Here is a 21,637-nt window from a genome sequence, read left to right as displayed (position 1 = left end):
GATATGCTGCTCAAGATGGCATGGATGTGTGACTAAATTAAAAGGCTTGAGACAGACATGAAAAGTGATGCTGGGCTGGAGGCACTGGAATGATCCCACTAATGGGAGGGATGCTGGGAAAGGCATACATCTGTGCTGATTTGTTGTGACACATGCTATTTATAACTGGGGGGGGAAAGGGAATGAAAATTATTGTAAGTAATAAAATCATGCCTGTTATGAAACTTCCAATGAAGCAAGGTTGTGTCTGGCCCTTATTTGCTTGGGTTACCTGGGCTGCTGAATGGCTAACTAGATCCTTGAACCATGTTTTACTTTGAAATTCTGAACAGTTGCACATAAAGAAACATCCATCTGATATTGGTGGAAAACCACAGTGCTTTCATCCAAACAGTAAATAAAACTGAAGTCAGTAATCCAAATGGGAAGCCTTAGAGTATCAGTTCAGCTTAAACTTTCTGAAGGTTTTGTACCTGTTGCTGAATATCAAATGTTTGGGATGACAATAACCAAGGGATAAGTGACTGAAACATTTCTTTATTTTTTCATTTTATTTTCATCTGGCAGTGTCAGGGTAGTGTCCATTCCACCATCTCCCCTGTTCAGTTACTTACACTCTCCATTCAAAATCACATCTGACTGAACAACCAAGAGTACTTCCTTTAGCACATCCACATGCCTCAGCAAACCAGAGATTTTCTAACACAGGTACAGAGTAATTATTCACAGACTGAAGTAAAAACCAGCAATCAGAAAACCTTTTACAAATTAGAGAATGAGCTGCAATGCCCTTGTAAATTGCAAGGGACCTCAATTTATTTGTAATCATAGCCTCATTTTCCTGGATAAGTTTCAATTTTTTCAACATACTTACATCAGCTTTATCTGACAAAACTTCAGTAAAATTAAATATTGATCCTCAAATCATTAAAACCAGATGCCATACAGTAGGACAAGAATGGAAGTGACATGAGACAATTCCAGCATAATATTTTGGAGGAATGTATCAGTTGAGATTAATAGTGAGAAGTAATAGTGGCTAAGACCACCTCAAGTGCCTCTTTCTAAGTAAATTATTTCTGTTTCCCAACTCAAATGGAAAACGAAAGTCAGAACAAAAATCAATTCAAATCTAACAAAACGATGGATTTTATAGGAAATAGAACATTTTGGTTTTGAGTATTTTAAATGTTACTGAATTGGATAAATTTAGTAATGCAATGTCCTGTCAAAAAAAAATTAGGCAAATTGTTTTTCACTTTCATTTTCTGTCTTTTTTTTAGCTGAAATGATCTAAGGAAACATCCACTGTATTGTGCTTGCTTAACAAGTGTTCTGATAAAATCCAAATGTTAATAAATGTTTTCTGGAGATGATTTTTATTACTGCAAGAGCTCTATTTAGCTTTTTCACAGAGATTCTTTTATAAGTTCAGCCAGTCTCTTGAAGGCCTGCAATGACAAATATGGTTCACATTTATATTTCAGCATTACATGAATAGGGAACACATCAAACCTGTAAAGCTACTAAAACTGCCCTAAACATATAGAATCAATATTTTGTAATGCAAAGTTCTGCTGATATTCTCTCTTTTCCTTTTATAAAATCATGTATGGGCTTTGACTGCACAAAGCTTCTGATTCTCTGATAGAAAATAAAAGGCAGAGATTTCTGAAACAGAAAAATGCATTTATTGATGTTCAAAGGTTATTTGGAGTTCAAATGTAACTTCTGACAAACTAGTGATCCCTGAAAGAGTATCTCTTTTAATTTAATATTACAGCCTGGAGACTCTAAAAGTGAAAAAAAAGGAAGAACAGTTGAGTGGAGAAGCGTATTAAAATACAACTTGACTGTCAATAGTATGGCTATGAATTACCTTACCAAAGAAAAAGAAAAAAATAGAAGAAATCCAGAAGAACTAAAAAGGCAATAGAAACACTTATCTATTACAAACCTTCACAACTGCCTGAAAGTACAACTACAAATACTGAACTGTATCAAACACTCCAACCAAATCAGTATTAAATCTGCACAAATAAATCTCATCTTTTCTCCCACTGATTTTATAGATAGAGCCAAATAACATAAAAAATGCTCCTAAAACACTTAAAAGATTAGTTCTCAAGTAATAAAATAAAGCATGTATGTAAATTGTATGAAAGAAAAACAATATTCTTTCTTACAAAGAATTGCCAACACACCCACAAAACAACACAGGTAATTCAATCAATTCAGTCTCTGAATCTCGAGAATGCTAAGTCTGAAAGATACATGACACCTGCTAATGCTTAAGCAAATAGCAGGTCTTACTACTTTGGCTTCAGTAAGGCATTTATAAATAATGTCTGGGAGGTTTAAGTGTGAGACACTGTATGTATGAGATACACAGAAAATTCTAAGTGGTCCTAAAAATTTGTTATCTTGCAGGTCATTTGGATGAGTATCTTGCTTAACTAAGGAACAGCTAATGCTGCAGAAATACTGCTTAATCACCTACAGACTAAAACCTCTAACATTGAAGAAAAAATATAAGGAGAAGGATGCAAAAATAAAGGAGCATTACTGTGCGAGAAACTGTCTTGATAAGAATGTAAAAAAAAAGAAAATCTCACCAGATCCATCTGGGCAGGAGAAGGCAGAGAGAAGGAGGCTCTGACATAAGAACTGGGCTCTGAACTATCAATATTGAATGCTCCTCCAGGAACCAGTAATACCTACCAAAAATTGATGAACCACACAGTTATTACCACTTCTAAGTTTTTAAAACACTATGTTAAATTAAATTTGAGAAAGCTCAATGCTTACACACTTGTATCAGATCATAGTGTAATATATTCTTTTTTTCAAAATGAGGAGAAAAAATATGCAACCTGTAACTGGACTTTTCATAATAAAACCAAAGGGTCGTATCTTTTGGTTACCAGATCTTGTTTATATCATTACAATGCTTAGAAGCACCTGGGGTGTAGCTTAGTACACAGTGCTGGGTCTTATAAATTAGAGAAATAAAAAACAAACAATTTCTCTCATTAAAAAACTTGGTCAACAGCCATCATACATATAGTTATATATATTAATATTATATCTAATGACATATTGTACCATATGTTATACTGGTTTCAATTTAAGCAAACTGAACAGCATCTGAATAGAGTCATACAAATATTTTGTTAATCAATAACTATGCCACAGTGCCTTGTGGATGCATGGCTGGAAAAGCAGGGACGTGCACAATCCTGCTTTTAGCCTAAGGGATGAGTAGGAGCTGAAACGTCCTGGAACCGTTCCTTAGATGGGATAAGGTGGAAGTAAAGTTTGGAGCAATAGCTGTAACAGGATGCTAGACAGGATGCGTTGACCATAAGCTGAAGAAGACTTACAGCATCCAGCCACGTGGACAGAGCTTCTAAGACAATTATATATACTGCAAGGACGTGTGAACACTATGGTTTAACCAATGATGTTCAGAGCTAGGTGCATGATATGCTTAGCACAGTATAAATGCAAATAGCTGAATAAATGAGCAAGATTTTAAACTCATATTTAGTGCTGTCTTGACTCTGGCTGATTCCCGGCAACAGTGCCTGACTTGCAGACTTACTGATCATGCACAGCAAGTTCCCCTGCTTTTTTATGTGTGCACATGTGGATAGATAGTGATATTTTATCCTTCCCTTTTTTTAAATTTTAAGATCATAAGTTGATAAATGACATGTCGTACTTCTTTCTTCAAAGCCTTTTCCATTATCAGCTGCTGTGTATCAGAAATACCCTTAATTTTGATCCACAAGAACATGCCAGTAGTAGGAGGGTACCATTCTGTCAAGTCTGGAGAAAGAGAGAGAGAAAATGGAATCAAGGAAGAAACTTATGCCCTACTTTTAATGGATATATCATAGAATCAGTGTTGTTTTGGATTTGCTGATACAAACATTACTGTCACTAATGCTATAGTGATTTTTTGTATCTTCTTTTAAATTAAGGTTACTGTTTCTGAGATTTTTTTAAAGACAGATTTTAAACATCAAAGATATAAGAACATAATGAACTGAGATACAGGCTCTTTGCAACATTTCTTTAAATAGTAATGTGGTGATATTTTTTTCATCACCATCTATCTCTCTGTCCTACCAGAAAGCATAAAAATGCAGCAATAAAGAATTTGTCCTAAGCTTAATATTTAAAGCAATTGATTTGCTTATAGTGCTTATCTATCACTTCAGTCAAGAGACAAACTTAAGTGATTTTTCATGAGCACAAAGATGATAAATAGCTAGCAAAAAAATTTAATTGATTATCTGTGTTGCACTCTGAACTTTTAACCACTTAGCAGCAGTGAGCATTGCATCCTGCTGCATCCTGTAGAAGTCCACCACTCTGAAAACAAATAATCAATTGAAAGTCATGAACTTGTATCATTTCAGAGTCTATTTGTTTCTTGTTGGGGTTAGATTTGTTTGTTGGATTTTTTTCCTTTTCTTAAAGAATTTTTCCCCCTAAGTTGCTAGGAGATAAATTGCTGAGTCTTTAACTGAAACAAAGAAGTGGCCAAAAGAGATTGTATCACTGGGCTAACCTCGGTCTCGTCCTGGGAAATCTACCATCATTTGCTCTTGTACCCAGGAATCCTGACCTTGCCTTCTCCTGCCCTGCTGGGCCGGCCCTGCCCCCACTGCCGCTGCTTCTTTGAAGCTTTGAGGCTTTCCTGCTACTCTGTAGCCCTGCACTGCCCTGCCCTGCCCTGCTGGGACATCCCTGCCATTCCAGCTACCAGCGCAGAGCATCTGATCTCACCCACCAGCCAGGGACTTTCCACCCTTCCAGCTTGGCCTCTCGGCGTCCCGCAGGGGCACCGAGATCAAACTGCCCCCAGGCTTTTGTGAAAGAAAGCTCTCGAGGTTCCTGGTTCTGTTTATTATCAATGCTGTAGTTGTCGTTGTTTGTTTGTTTTGTCATATATACTAGTAAAGAACTGTTATTCCTATCCCCATACCTCTGCCTGAAAGCCCCTTTAATTTTCTAAGTTAGAATAATTTGGAGGGAGGGGATTTGAATTCTCTATCTCTAGGGAGGTCCTGCCCCCTCCCTAGCAGATACCTGTCTTTCAAACCAAGACAGATTTTTGGCTTGAGGGCATTGAGAGAAAAAAGAATAACAGTTCTTAAGTGACCTAATTTCTTGTGCACTGGGTATAGAAACCTCCCTATATAGCATCATGTGGTCTAGCTTACCTTGGTTTGAGTGGCATGTAGTTGTGGCTGTGTTCTCCCATTTGCAGGCCCTTATCTAAACATGGGCCCTATACTAAGGCTACTGTGGGTGTTACCCAGTTTGCACTATAAGTTAATAAGTGTTACATTCCCCTGGGGAATGGTTCCTCCCCCCTCAGGGACCCCTAGAGCTTGTAACCATGTAATTTAACCCTTCCTCCCCTTTCTGACCCTATTGGCTGTGTCCCAATTACCCCTCCCTGGGAGAAGCTCAGAAAAGACCCTCTCCTTCCGCACTCATCCTCTTTCCCCTCTGGTCACCACCTGGAATAAACATCTTGAACTACAGCTGGGGGTCAGAGCCTCTTTTGGAATCCTTTGTCCTGTCCATGAAATATTCCTCCAAAACCCTCTAAGGTCTGAGCTATCATTGGAACCCTGGAGGGGCTACAGAGGGATTTATTTCAAATAAGGTGAGGAATTCATGGATTTTTAACTTCCTCTGCAAGGCAGGCACATGGATACATGGCTATCACACACTGTTTGTTTGTGGGGTTACTTTAACAATGGTACCTACTGTGAGGAAATGACACCAGGGGAAATTTTTTCCCAACCCTTCACTCAGCTGTTTGGGTCTATTCCACCAGTTTTTGAAGGGTTTAAATCTTCTCTGAATGCTAATGATATCATAAAATGGCTGGTATTGCTCACAGGCCTATTCTATTTAGTATTCCGAGATAAGGGAAGATTGACCTGGATAACCACCCTGATACCTACCCCAGAGAATAAGGATACTGCCCTAGAGACTAGAGATAGTACCATGGAGCCTGAAACTGCCCTAGAGACTGGGGATGCTGCCATGGAGCCTGACACTGCCCCACAGACTAAGGATGCTGCCCCACCACCTGACCCTGCCCTGCAGCCCACCTCAGAAACGAACCACCCAGATTGGGTGGGAGTTCTGGTGAAGGAGATGGGCCAGATGCTGAAGGAGCACACTTCCCCAGTGGTGGCCTCATTAGCCTCATTAGCCCCAGATGGTGGCAAACCCTCCCCCTGCCCGAAAAGGGAGAGTCTGAAGGTGCAGCAGTGGAACCCACAGATGTTACAACCGTCCAGGTTCCAGCTGAACCACAGGGGCAGTCACAGCCAGCAGCAGTTGCCCGTGTGGAAACAAAGAAATATAAGATGAAATCGGAGCACCCAGGTAGTAAAGATAAGAAAAGAGAGCCCTCACAACCCACAGGAGGGCCAGAGAATGAGATCATCACTGAGTCCATGTCGTATGAAAGTCTATATAATCTGCAAAAAGATATTGTACGACGGGGACGTGAGCCTTATACAGCCTAGTTACTAGGAGTCTAGGACCTTATGGGTACAGGTGTGCACCTGGATGCTGGTGAGGCAAGAGATTTAGGAGCCTTGACCTAAGACTCAGGTGTGAATCAAGTATTCGTAAGGGAGCCAAGGCCCCTTTCCCTTTGGGAGCAGCTTTTGATGAGTGTAAGGGAGAGGTTTGTCCACAGAGACAGAATGCAGGAGCACAACCATAGAATGCGCTGGAAGACTGTTGAGGAAGGGATCCAACAGCTGAGAGAAGTGGCAATACTGGAGGTACTCTTTGGGAAGGGTGGACAGCATGATAATGACCCCAACAAAGTCAGGTGCACAGGGCAAATGTTTTAGAATCTAGCAACTAAAGGGCCATCTGAATACCCCACATTCATGGCAACGATTAATACTGATACCAACTGAGAGACAGTAGCTTCTGTAGCCAGCAAGCTTAGAAATTTTGAGAGTATGATCAGTGGCCCAGTGCAGGCTCAGGTCTCTGCTGTAGTTAAGGAACTCAAAGAGAAGATAAAGGAATTGAAAGAGATGAGAGAGGAGATGAAGAGGAACAGTTCCCATGTGGCACCGGTGCGAGTCACAGGCCCCAGAGCCAGAGCCCAACGACCCTCAGCTAGAGAGAGAGTACACTTCACAAGCTCACCTGTAGTCCTTCCTGCGTGACCATGGAGAAGACATGGGAAAGTGGGATGAGAAACCCACTTCTCTTCTAGCAGCACGGGTGCATGAGCTCAAAGAGAGAAACACTAACAAAGGGGCTTCCACTAGAATGAAGGTAGCCTAAGCCTCCTATGACCAAGCTGTCAGGTATTACAGAAATGAGGATGCTCTGTCAGATCTCCTTGAAGGAAGCTCTACTATGTATGCACAGGAAGAGAGTAGTAACCAGTGCTAGAGGGGCCCTACCTCTAGCCAGGAAGAGGCACGAGAAAATCGAGTCTTTTGGACTGTGTGGATTCGATGGCTTGGCACATCAGAGCCACAGAAATATAAAGATATGGTTGATACTGGTTTGCAGTGTACCCTAATGCCATCGGGACATGTGGGAACAGAACCTATTTCCATTGCCAGGGTGACGGGGGGATCACAAGAATTGACTCTGCTGGAAGCTGAGGTGTGCCTAACCAAGAAGAAGTGGCAAAAACATCTGATTGCGACTGGCCCAAAGGCTCCGAGTATACTGGGCATAGACTATCTCAGGAATGGCTATTACAAAGACCCTAAGGGGTTCAGATGGGCTTTTGGAATAGCTGCCGTAGAGGCAGAGGGTATTAAGAAATTGAACACCTTGCCTGGATTATCAGAGAACCCATCTACAGTAAGACTCCTGAAGGTAGAAGAGCAACAAGTACCTGGTGACACCTTGACGGTGCATCGCCGGCAGTATCGGACAAATCGAGATGCTGTGATCCCCATCCACAAGATGATCCGAGAGCTGGAGAGCCAACGCGTGGTCGACAAAACCCACTCAGCCTTCAACAGCCCCATTTGGCCTGTGTGCAAGTCTGACGGAGAATGGAGACTGACTGTGGACTATCGTGGCTTGAATGAAGTGACTCCACCATTGAGCGCTGCTGTGCCGGACATGCTGGAACTCCAGTACAAGCTGGAGTTCAAGGCAGCAAAGTAGTACATCACAATTGACATTACTAACGCATTTTTCTCCATTCCTCTAGCAGCAGAATGCAAGCCTCAGTTTGCTTTCACCTGGAGGGGCGTGCAGTACACCTGGAACCGACTGCCCCAGGTGTGGAAGCACAGTCCCACCATCTGCCATGGACTGATCCAGGCTGCACTGGGAAAGGGTGAGGCTCTGGAACATCTACAGTACATTGATGACATTGTGTGGGGGAACACGGCAAGGGAAGTGTTTGAGAAAGAAGATCATCCAGATTCTCCTGGAAGCTGGTTTTACCATCAAGAAGAGCAAAGTCAAGGGATCTGCCAAGGAGATCCAGTTCCTGAGAGTAAAATGAGAAGATGAGCGGTGTCAGATTCCCACTGAGGTCATCAATAAGATCACTGCAATGTTTCCACCGACCAGCAAGAAGGAAACACAAGCTTTCCTAGGTGCCATAGGCTTTTGGAGAATGCACATTCCTGAGTACAGCCAAATTGTGAGCCCACTCTACCTGGTTACCCGCAAGAGGAACGATTTCCACTGGGGCCCTGAACAGCAACAAGCCTTTGCCCAGATCAAGCAGGAGATCGCTCATGCAGTAGCCCTTGGCCCAGTCAAGACAAAACCAGAGGTGAAGAACGTGCTCTACTCTGCAGCCGAGAACCACGGTCTGTCCTGGAGCCTTTGGCAGAAAGTGCCTAGTGAGACTCGAAGCCGACCACTGAGATTATGAAGCCGAAGTTACAGAGGGTCCGAAGCCAACTACACTCCAACAGACAAGGAAATCTTGGCTGCCTATGAAGGAGTTCAAGCTGCCTCAGAGGTGATTGGCATGGAAGCCCAACTCCTCCTGGCACCCCGACTACCAGTGCTAGAGTAGATGTTCAAAAGGAAAGTTCCCTCTACCCACCACACCACCAATGCCGCATGGAGCAAATAGATTGCCTTCATCACTCAGCGTGCCTGTATTGGAAACCCAAATCGCCCTGGGATTTTGGAGATAATTACAAACTGGCCAGAAAGTGAAAACTTTAGTCTCACAGACGAAAAAGAACAAGAGCAAGTGACACGTGCCGAAGAAGCTCCACCGTATAATCAGCTGCCAGCAGAAGAAACATGCTACGCTCTTTTCACTGATGGTTCCTGTTGCATCATAAGGATGAACTGGAAGTGAAAAGCAGCCGTATGGAGCCCCACATGACAGGTTGCACAAGCCACTGAAGGAGAAGGTGGATCGAGTCAACTTGCAGAACTCAAGGCTGTTCAATTAGCCCTGGACATTGCTGAGAGAGAGAAGTGGCCAAAGCTCTACCTCTACACCGATCAATGGATGGTGGCCAATGCTCTGTGGGGTTGGCTAAAAAAGTAGAAAAAAGCCAACTGGCAGTGTGAGAGAAAAGCAATCTGAGCTGCTGATGTGTAAAAAGACATTGCCACTCAGGTAGACAAGCTACCTGTAAAAGTCCGCCATGTAGATGCCCACGTCCCCAAGAGTCGGGCTAATGAGGAGCACTGAAACAACAAGCAAGTAGATCAAGCTGCAAAAATAGAAGTGTCAAAAATAGATTAGCAACACAAGAAAGAGTTGTTCCTAGCTCGATGGGCCCATGACGCCTCAAGTCATCAGGGCAAAGATGCCACCTATAAGTGGGCACTGAGACCGAGGGGTGGATCTAACCATGGACAGCATTTCTCAGGTTATCCATGACTGTGAGATGTGTGCTGCAATCAAGCAGGCCAAGTGAGTGAAGCCCCTATAGTATAGTGGGTGGTAGACCAAATATAAGTATAGGGAAGCCTAGCAAATTGACTGCATCATCCTTCCCCAAACTCGCCAAGGCAAGTGCTACGTACTGACCATGGTAGAAGCCACCACTGGATGGTTGGAAACCTACCCTGTGCCTCATGCTACTGCCCGGAACACCATCCTGGGCCTAGAAAAGCAAGTCCTGTGAAGACATGGCACCCCTGAGAGAATCAAGTCAGACAATGGAACCCATTTCAAGAACAGCCTTAAAACAACCTGGGCTAGGGAACATGGCGTTGAGTGGGTGTACCATATTCCTTATCACGCACCAGCAGCTGGGAAAGTTGAACAGTGCAATGGCCTGCTTAAGACCACCTTGAAAGCACTGAGTAGAAAGACTTTCAAAAACTGGAAAATTAGTTTAGCAAAGGCCACATGGTTAGTGAACACTCGAGGTTCCACCAACCAAGCAGGACCTGCCCAATCTGAGCCCCTGAGAACAACAACTAAAGATAAATTTCCAGTAGTACACATGAGAAGTATGCTGGGAAAAACAGTTTAGATTAATTCTACCTCCAGCAAAGAGAATCCCATCCGTGTGGTTGTCTTCACTCAAGGACCAGGTTGCACCTAGTGCGTGATGCAAAAGGATGGAGAGACCCGATGCATACCTCAAGGAGACCTTGCTTTTAAGTGAACTACTCACATCACTGTGTCTGTACCCATATCTGTGTGTATATATGTATATAATTAAAGTAGTGCATGTATGTATATATTTTAAAAGTTTAAATTCAATGTATGTGTTGCTATGAGAAAAAAATTCAGGGTGGATAATGCTGAGGGTTAGATTTGTTTGGTTTTTTTTTCCTTTTCTTAGAAAATTTTTCCCTCTATGTTGCTAGGAGATAAATTGCTGAGTCTTTAACTGAAACAAAGAAGTGGCCAAAGGAGATTGTATCACCAGGCTAACCTATTGAGTCTCTGAGCGTTTCCCTCAGAGAGGCGAGATAAAGCAAGCTTTGGGAAAGGTAAAAGAGCTGGGGGGAAGTTGCTCGCTCTGGCTCTCGGCATCAGGGAGGACAGTCAGGCTGCTGCTCGCTGCAGGAAGAGTTCACGGTCATCACTCCGTCTCGTCCTGGGAAATCTACCATCATTTGCTCGTGTACCCAGGAATCCTGACCTTGCCTTCTCCTGCCCTGCCCCCACCGCCACTGCTCCTTTGGAGCTTTGAGGCTTTCCTGCTACTCTGTAGCCCTGCACTGCCCTGCCCTGCCCTGCTGGGACATCCCTGCCATTCCAGCTACCAGCGCAGAGCATCTGATCTCATCCACCAGCCAGGGACTTTCCACCCTTCCAGCTTGGCCTCTTGGCGTCCCGCAGGGGCACCGAGATCAAACTGCCCCCAGGCTTTTGTGAAAGAAAGCTCTCGAGGTTCCTGGTTCTGTTTATTATCAATGCTGTAGTTGTTGTTGTTTGTTTGTTTTGTCATATATACTAGTAAAGAACTGTTATTCCTATCCCCATACCTCTGCCTGAAAGCCCCTTTAATTTTCTAAGTTAGAATAATTTGGAGGGAGGGGATTTGAATTCTCTATCTCTAGGGAGGTCCTGCCCCCTCCCTAGCAGATACCTGTCTTTCAAACCAAGACATTTCTGAAGGCAGAAACAAAGCTTTTCTACTTGAACAACTCAAGTGCACATTTAATAGAAATATAAGCTTATCCTAGATAGGCACAACACAGTTTACTGTGCGTATAAAACTTTGTATAGTATCCAAGAAGTCTTTACTGCTTCACTGCATCTCTCAACAAAGTACTGATGAACTAGACAGAGGAAGTCCCTGTGTGGCTGCTTCTTCAGCTTTACACTTATCATAGAAACCTCTTCTATATTACATCTATTTTGTCTATTATAACAGTAGATACAAGTCCTGTTAACAGTACTTACCACACAAAGCACACACACTGAAGAAAATTAGGGACTTAAACATATGCAAAAGCACAGACTTAATATTTGTGCATTTGGGTTGAATTTGTGTAACAGATACACATGGAAATGACATTTGACAAGGTAAAAAGAAAATCATATGATAAACATATAACAATTTGACAGCTTCCCCTTTTCTAAACTTTTGAACCTATCTCCTTCATACTTTAGGTAAAACTTTCAAATAATCTCTTACTAGGAAAAATGACCCTAACCCAGGTTTCACCATGGATTATGTGCAGTGGCTTTTGTTGACATAAAATGACACAGCTGTGCAATGGAAGACACAAGAGAAATGCCTGATACTGAGTTCATAATTCAAATGCAAATGTGGTCCCATGTCTTGAGAAAACATCCTTAGTAATTTGCATAATTTACATAATTTTACATTTGTATTTTTAAATCTTTACAGATTGGCTGAAGTTTTTGTTTGAAGAAAAATGGAACCAGTAAGTTCATGTGTCTTTGGAAAAGATAATACCACGTCATGCCATTTTGTGGTGTTACTTCTGAAAATGCAATCACACTTAGCATTATGTTGTCTCCTCACTTTCTCTAGGATGGGTTATAACCCACTGGCTGCCAATGCAGATTTCACATTAAATTTTTTATGCCTATTAGGTTAACAGACAAAAGCAAGCTAAAAATCAAATACATTGACTTGTGTGAAATGGAAAATAGCCAAATTAGGTTTTTTTTCTGGCAGGTGGAAACAACCTGAAAGAACTGGAAGGTTAGGTATCAGTACAGCCCTGAGAACAGTTTGTGAAGAATGATTTTCTTTTCTGTATTACAAGTTCAAGGAGCTTGCAGGAATAGTAAGAGATAGATAAAAAGGGAAATGGAAAAAAGAAGAGAAAAGCTCCTAAGAGTTCCAGGAACAGAGCTGGAATTCAGCATCTGTCTTTCTGCCTAGATGGTGCCTGCAAGAATGGGCTGCCTGTGTGGGAGAGGCTTAACTCTGCATCAGAAGAGAAACAGAACCTGGGGTAAAATGACTGCCATGAGATGACGTGAAAAGTGAGTAGATTGCAAAAAGCTGTTGATTCAGAAGTTCATTCCAGAAGTGGATAGTTATTAAATGAGAAAACACTCTGGCATGTCTCATCACTTCATATGAAGTCTTGTGTCTTAACCGAATAGGCAATGCTAAGTGGTCTGCAGCTGGCCTTACCCCGATGAGAGAATTTTAGAGAGAGTCGGTCCTGATAACTCAGCCATCCACATCCATTGAGAGGAAAGTTGGCACCCATGGGTTGGAATAAAAAATAAGAAATAAAATTCAAGGTGCTAGTAAGGGTTATAATGGAATTATTTTCTTTACTATGAAGACACAATTTATTTCTCAAATTTGTATTCCAAGGAAAATATGGCAGTAACTTGCTAACAAGTGATTTAGCCTAGCTTTCTGAGATGTGATTACAATATTCTGTGAATGTCTTCAAGAAAACAGCTTTGTTATTTTTTTGATGATTGATTAGCCCACTGTTCAGCATACAAGTGTTCAGTTTAAGTATTGGTATGATGCCATAAGAAGGAGAGAGAAATAATGATTTTTCTGCCAAGTTTTCTTGTGGAGTAAAGAGGTACTGCAATTTCTAAAATGGAGCCTTGTAGCATTTTGCTTTGCTATATAAAAAATGAAATCAGAAGATCTGACCAAATTGTGAAGATCTCAGTCCAGCATAATTTTTCCTTATCAAGAATTCTATTTTTACACCTTCTCCCCTACATTTTCTTACAGAGCTTCACAATACTATTCAATGTAAGTGAAACAGTTTTATTGCCCCCTTCCGTAAAAATGTATTTCAAAAGAGAAAATGCTGACCTTTATCTTCTACCAATGTTTTACTGCTTTGTAAGACCTGTTTTGATTTTTGAAGTTAGGTACTTAAAAGACTGAGTAAGTGTAGAGTCAAGTATGAAATTTGCAGTAAATTTACATGAAGAAGGGAAGCTGCCTATACAGTACCACTATCTGGGGTACCTGGGAGAACTCCCAGATTCTCTAAAAGGGCAAAGGGATAAAAATGGCATATAGACAATGCAGAGTAGGCAGTAACAGAAGAGATAGGGAGAAAGGAACATTAAGAGGCTGCAAATTTCAAGTGCTGCTTCAGACATACTTTTGCTCTGCAGAGTCTTCATCATTTTCTGATTACTGAAAAATTCTATCCTGTATGAGGCTTGAGAAATTTGAACCACTAATTAACAGGATATAAAATACCTCAAAGGGAAAAATAACTGAAAGGAGCACACACTGTGAGGCCTATAACTGCCTTGGTAGGACATGAAGAAGAGGCATGCAGGAAGGTCCAGGGCTCAAACCTTAGTTTCTCTCCAGAAAATAAGGTGCTACCAAGGATTATGAAAGACAAATTACCTTTTCAAATTGAAGAAAGTAGTAAGGATCATCATCTATTATGAGAAAATCATATTTTCTTGCAAGCTAAATAAATTAATAAAAAGTAACAAAAGGAATAAAAGTTAAAGACACTGAAAATTCAGTCTTTTTAATCAGCATCATATTATGATTCTATTGATTGGTCATTCATTATATAGAAGCCCCCATGATGAGAAGCCTTCAAGTGCCCAATTTAGATATCAAAAAATTATAAGAGTAATCATGATACCTGTGGTGCACGGACCATTGTATGCAGCTGAAGATCTGTTCCATGTGGCATTCAGACTATGCAGGCAATGTGCAGTAAGTCCAGTTAGAAGCCCATGGCAAAGGTACCAGCTGCCAATAGGCTACCATTAAAAAACAATTTACCTAAGGCATAGTGTACCTCTGAAGAGCTGTTGTGAGAGATTCTGCTAGAAACAAGTTCTAGGAGGAATATCTACTAGACCAATAATGGGCCCAAATACCAGACATGGGATACCTTCAACTGAAACAAGACTGATATTTATCTATTTCCACCTACAAGGTTCACAACACCACAGCTCTGTACCTGGTAGATCTCTTTTTTTGTGCTCTGTGGTTAGCGAGTTGCCAGTTGGGTTGCATCCGTTTGGAATAGTGTACAGGAATTTGGGGGGGGGTGATTGCTACAATTTTTTACAACTTCTGGGCTCCAAGGAGACAGAAGTTCTTTTAAGGCTTTTGGAATAATGCCATGTTGATCACATTATATTACAACCCAAGGGTCTCAGCTGTTGATAGAAGGAACAAAAACTGTCATAATTGTTTAATTCAAAGGCCTTCCTTTTAGTCATTGGCACTGTAAAATTTTATCAATACAAAGTGTTTCTTTTTGATTTTATAGATATCTCAAGCTTCATGAGTCAAATAAAAGCTTGCCTGAGTTTGCTGTAAGGCATGTCAAATGTACCACATTATTCTTTATTTGTCCTACTAAGCCAACTCAGAAGAAATGGGTAACTCCTATGTTCAATTGCTGCTCTTCTCTAGGAAATCAGATTTGGTTTTTCAAGCAGAAAGGGAGTTTGGAAATCTGAAATGTTCTCTCAGGACTTCTTATGCTTTCACCATAGACAGTTAAGGTCACAGCACCTTTGTTTCCTACTGACAATTTACACTCTACTTTGGTGGAAATGTCAGAGCTTTAAGCTACTCTTCACTGACAAAGGGCAAAGAATCTGTTTTCAATAGATATACTCAGCAATACAAAGGAGAATGAAATGATGCTACTGCAGTGACATGTTAACAGCAGTATGAAAAAATATAGGTAAAATATCAATGAAAAAGCTTGCTGTCTCTCCTCTGTGGAATTTCAATTTGTACCATGTAGTGCTCTGCATTTTTAACTAAAACTGCGAGCTGCTGTATTGTCAAAATACATTCCTAAAAAAGTATAGCTGATTAGACTATATATTCAAATTTAGGAAAGCAAGCAATAACATTTTATTTTGAGGCAAGGAGGGAAAACTGAATTTGTGGTGTATTAATTCTAACCCTTCATGCAGCTCTTATGCATTTTTGAGTTGACATTTAATTTTATACTGATTAAACTACTTTTCAGAAGTAAACTGCTGCTTTTGTATAGTTCACTAATTCATATCTTCATACTCATATATGGGTGTTTCAGGCCTATTCCAATATTATACTATTTATAGCTATCATATACTCTGATCATGAAATACTTCAGGTAAACATGCAGACGTGTTAATACATCCACTTGTTATAAATTTAATTCAACCAAACTAGGTCCTGATGGCTTTCTTTCCAGCCCCATAAGTGATATTAGCCCATGAATGAACTAGTGTTTGGAAGAGGAACTTCAAATAGCTTTCACAGAACTTTTAGTAGAAAACCTTCTTGTCGGAGTCCAGGACATCCCTCTGGTCGCCCTGGGGGGTCTGGGATCTGTACAAGGGGGTCAGCCAGCCTCACACAGAGCCCAGGAGGACACTGCTTTTGATCCCTGTCCATGGGAGAGAATGCCCACATTGTATGAAGAATCACAAACCAAGAGAATTTGAAATAAGTAGTAGTTAGTTTATCACAGAGTGTGAATGTAGAATCTAGGGTTTTTAGTATATGGGTTTGAAGAGGCAAGATGGAGGAATTGGGGAGTGGTCCTGCCCTTCTTGTTCTTGTTCTCATCTCCCATTTTCTGCTGAGTTGTATTACAAGGATTGGTTTAGAGTAGAAATGACATGTTAGCATAGGTAATAAGTATTGGTAAGATTTTGTAAATAAAAAGTACGTTGTGGACGGTGGTTGGGTCAGGGAGACCGTACATAAAGTCCAGGACCCTCTGATCCGCCCCAGTCTGCTGCGTGTCCTGCTCTGCTGGGGACACCTTGCAGAGCTGAGAAAGAACTAAGAGATAATGAAAGAATAAACAACCTTGGAAACACGCACTGGCAGACTCAGTTTGTCTTCTCTGGCTCTGGTGCTGGACTTTTTGGGCAAGAAAAGCTCAAAAACCCTACATACCTCAGGGAACAGCAACCTTGAGGTGAATCTCAGGGAACAGCAACCCTGAGACCTTCTGAGTTAATATTTATGAACTTAACTGGTTAGACACTAAAATCTTGAGTCTTAGATATGTTTTTATGGCAAATACAGACAATGTTTATAAGAGTGCAGACCAGGCACTAAACTGCTGTTTAGTTCAACCATAACATTCACAATGTTTTGTAGCTAAGGAATACTTACAGCTGCTATTGTCCCAGAATATGTGGGTGCATCCAAAAGGATGTTGTCTCCAGGATTAATGAGCATTTCAAAAACCTGCAAAAGAAAAGATTCTGTTTTAAAGATTGTTCAGTTTTTGTACATGTGCTTCATACTTTTGACTTCTTAGTAAGATTACAAATCTTGATTAGATACTAGTAATTCCCTAACCATATAATTATCCTGTCTGTAAGAAAGGCAATGAACGGATGAAAAATCTGCTTTAGAGCCAAATTAAGATAGGTTACCAACTTGCCATGGAAAGACAGTGCTCTGAAGCACCCTGTTTACTGTATAAGTTATAGAATCAACTAAACAGCAGTGACAGTGGACAGGAAAGGGTAATTATTTCAGGAAGTAAAAACCCAAAAATATCAGGCAGTAAAAAAAGAAACATGAACCCAGGGTCTCTATTAACTATATGGAAGCTGGACAGAGCAACGCAGAACACGACCAATATGGTGAAATCATACGTTCTCTCCTTTATTCCCAAAATGGCTGGTTATATAGTTTCAAATAGTTTACAGTTGCAGGTGTTTTCTAATTGGTATTCAGCATGAAAAAGAATGCAAACAATCTCAGTTTAAGGTAGCTACCGTGATTCTACTCTGACTGGCCTATCTAGTGCATGCACACACCTTAACCTAAATTCTAACTGCGCCACAGGCTTATCTACTTTCACACAGGCCCAAAACTGAGGCCCAGCAGGCCCAAACCTTAGGCCCAGTTTGGGATAGCTCAAACTACATTCCATAATACATCATCTTATTACAGAAACATATTTAGAATAGAGTTATGGTAAAGAACCTATACACTTCTTATTGCACATGAAATGTTACCTTATAGCATATGTTCTACACAGGCTCTTTGGTTACCTGAACTTTCATACAGTCCTGACAGTCTAGAATGCCACTCCAATTTTATTTCATTTCCCTTATCTTGTACACAAACCTAGAGTAATTCATATATGTGGAGAAAGACTACATGAAACTGTACCCTGCATATAGTTATAGAGGGCACTTAGTGCTGAATATAGCTGGAATAATAAACATCTCTCTGAATAAAATGCTTCTAACATGTGAATCTTTTGGTCTTACTTTACACAAGCCTTCCTGGCTGCCGGTTGTGACACACACTTCTATCTGTCCTTGCTCAGGACTGTAATTGGCTTTGGGGGTTCATGTAAATCTGCTGGAAATCTTTTAGCCAAGACAACAGCTCTGGAATCCTGAAATGTGAATAAGAAGGCATATCTGAGACCTTATATAGACCAAAGCTCGCCTGTTCCTTTAAATCCCTGCCAAATCTAGCATGCACTCCTGAGTTTGATTTCAACTGTCACACAGATACAGTTAAATGCAATTGTTATGACTGCTTTATCAAATTAAGAAAATGAGGTGGGCATCTGTGGTCCATACACCAAATTATCATAGTGAAATCTGGGCAGAAATTATTTCCCAAGGGTGAAAGAGGGTGATGGCTGGACAATATCCGCTCCTAGAAATGATCATTCTGTACTTGCATGTGGCAGTGTGACAAAGTTCTTAATGCTGCTTGTAACCTGCTGCAGATTACAAGAATCTCTAAAACACATTTTCAAAAAAATATCTTAAGGTCTTGTAGGATGTTCACAAATGACTGGGTTCATTTAAATATTAAAAGTCTTAACTGATGCCATATGTGTCTCTTTAGGCACCCAAATATTTTTGAAAACCTGTTCTCACCTGACTCAGTGCTGTCTGCTGAGGAGTTTACATGAGCACTAAAGTAATGTAATGATATGCAATTTTTGTACCGAACATGACAATCCCTTAAATACATGCACTCAACTACCACAAGTTCTACATACTGTCTTTAGTATATGGTGCCAAATGAAAAGAAATACTCGAAAACATAGAAACTGTGTGTTGTAATGCTGTATCTTTTAAATAATATCTGATTTGGGAGTCCTCATTCTCAAATACTAACAGCTAGGAAATACTATGGCTTGAGAACTACTAGGATCAGGGTTTTAAGTGATTTAAGTGATTTTTTTTTTCTTTTTACATAACTCATTGCAAAATTTTCCACTTGAACTCAAATGTAAATAGTGAGGCAAATTGGAAAAAAAACCCATGGGTTTTTGGAAGAACCTATTTTTTGAAAAAAGGGTTTTATGAACAGGTTTTAAAAACACAGGTGACTTAATGCAATAATAAAAGATATTATAATCCTTAGCTTCTGGTATCTTGAAGTGCAAGCAGCTATGACAGATACCCTGCTGAGGCTGAGTACTGGAGAGCTTTCTTCATCAGATCTTCCCCAATCTCAATAGGAGTTCCATGTCTAATGTCAACAGTTGCCCTCTTAAATGGAAAAAGATTAGGATTTGGTACCCCTCCAGCCAGAGAGATGAGATATGGAGGAGACTTCTGCATCAATTCAGCTAGAGTAAAAGGAAAACACTTTGGTTTACAATTTAATTGTTACAATGGTGATCATATCCTTTAATCAATATTTAATAATGGCTCAGAGGACTTGTTCTGTTTTTCAATTTACTTATTTAACTATCATGAATTCAAAGGGATGACTCTTCTTAAACTCACCTTTCTGCTTGGATTAAATAGGTGTTTAGAGGGGCCCAGTGAGGGAGATACTGTAGGGACAGACTAAAATAAAAAATAATTTTAAATTTAAAAAGCTATTTGTAATTTATTTTGAAACAATATGGACAGTTCTACTATTATAAAAACTGTCTTGAGCGGTGTCTTTTGAGCTTCAAGATTTTAAAATCTTAATAATCTTCTGTTTAGACTGACTTGAAATGAATGGCTTTGTTTTTTGTTGTTTTTCATTCAGTATCACTTCAGCTGATCTGGCAGCTATACTGACAGGTGATTATAACTTTTCTATAAGGTATTGGAGATGTTTCTGGCAGCCCAGTTTTAGTGGCAGAGCACTGTGTAATTTGCTATGAAGAAAATCTTAATTCCTGCTTTTAAGTCAGTTTCACAATCATTCACATCCAATCTATGCAGTGCAGACTGGACCTTAATCCAGCAAAGGGCACTTGATTGTGTTAAATTTAAGAACTCACAATATGGCCTTCATGCTGGCTTGACAGTTTTACATCAGATATGAGAGGACAGATGACACCAGATCTGGCTTAAAAGCAGCCTTTTATCGAGTTTATTTTCCAGTACTTATTAGCAGACTTGAACACAGGGAGTTAATTCTTATCAGTTATTTCACCTGTTTGTTTTATGCCTGTGACTTTTGGCTTGCTAAAGAGAGATTTACTTTGTCATCGAAACTGCAGGCTCAGTATGTCTTTCTACAGGAACTGTGCTACTTAATATCTTTGTTATGACACATGTTAACGTACCATTTGAATAAGAGGCTGCCTAGAGTGAATCACTTGACTTAGCTGTACATGTATGAAGCATTTTAAGCAGAACAGCAAATGCCAGCCCCTTACCAAGAGGGGAAATTGACCCCTGAAGGCTTAACTAGTGATGTATGTCTCATGCTTGGATTCTGTCAGGTCTCTGTGGGTTTCAACTGTGTAAAACAAGTAGGCAGTTAAGCTCTTCAATCTGTCACATGGAAGACAATGTAATGTGGTAGCCTAAAGATAGATTAGTGTGAAAAAGGAAAATATAGAAAATGTAGTAATACTGAGGTTTTTGGGATGCTGAGGCATTTATGGACATGAACAGGATGCAGGAAAATGAGGTGGAAAGAAACATGCTGGGACTGAAATTTGAGTCATTAGCAGTTGCTTGTTTCTGGATACACAGCATAAACTCAGTTGCAAACTGTGCCTAAAGCCAGGTTCAGAGACAGTAGCAGAGACTTTTCAGACACTTGTTAAAGTGATAATACTAATTTGTCTGTCTGGGTTTCTGAAATGGTTCAAGGCTATTCATTTTATTTTTCTTTATACCTGCTTGGCATCTCTGCTTGACAAAAGTCGAGTTATCTGGTCTTGCTTTGTCAGTTTACAGCATGGCTTTCTTTCAAACCTTTTCAAGTCTTAAGCCATGATACCCCAGCACAGACCAGAACATAGAATGATACTTTAAGAGAAACTGGGAAGAGATGTGTACTCACTGAGCAGTCTTATTGGAGATGCTTTTCTTGTTGCACTCACAGTGGTGATGAACCTAGAGTAATTCATATCTATGGAGAAAGAGTAATTAGTTGGACATGAAGGTGGAAAAGGGAATAAGAACTGCAGTAAGCTTTTAGTATGTGCCTCTCCCACAAGTAATGCTTTTAATCTGGGTAATTTGTGGTATGCCAGTGAGCAGGAAAAAACCCCTTTCCCCTCCCTTTACGATCAGCTCTGGAGTTTTAAAGGCAAATGACAAATCTGAAGATTTGATGGATCTTAAATGTGAAAAATGCATATTATATGGCTCTATGCAGATATGTATTATATGTATTATGCTAGGTTGGAAAGTTATGCTGTATTAACATTTCAATAATATAGTAAATGTAGTAGTGTAATTAAAATCAAGCTTCAGTGGTTAAAATAGAAACTATGTGCGTGAGATAATTTTTTTAGCTCAGGAAAAGGAGAAGATAAT

The 21,637-nt window shown here is 40.3% G+C and overlaps 1 protein-coding gene across 1 annotated transcript; it reads right to left on the bottom strand.

Moving 5' to 3' along the window:
- Positions 1 to 521: 521 nt before the first annotated feature.
- AADAT (aminoadipate aminotransferase) lies at positions 522 to 21,285 on the bottom strand. The gene is given in 15 exon segments (XM_063424245.1): positions 522 to 1,451; positions 2,616 to 2,717; positions 3,725 to 3,831; positions 4,313 to 4,380; positions 13,111 to 13,172; positions 14,301 to 14,366; positions 14,875 to 14,892; positions 14,894 to 14,961; positions 14,964 to 15,049; positions 15,051 to 15,076; positions 17,049 to 17,123; positions 18,164 to 18,233; positions 18,235 to 18,294; positions 19,323 to 19,491; positions 21,159 to 21,285. Coding segments are annotated over 15 exon segments (1,086 nt in total). The 5' UTR covers positions 21,226 to 21,285; the 3' UTR covers positions 522 to 1,409.
- Between the last annotated feature and the right edge of the window lie 352 nt (positions 21,286 to 21,637).

The sequence above is a fragment of the Prinia subflava genome (genome assembly GCF_021018805.1).
Source record: "Prinia subflava isolate CZ2003 ecotype Zambia chromosome W unlocalized genomic scaffold, Cam_Psub_1.2 scaffold_2cwr_NEW, whole genome shotgun sequence".
Classification (NCBI taxonomy): Eukaryota; Metazoa; Chordata; class Aves; order Passeriformes; family Cisticolidae; genus Prinia; species Prinia subflava.
The sequence above is the reverse complement of the archived record's forward strand: the minus strand, read 5'-3'. Positions and strand labels throughout refer to the sequence as shown.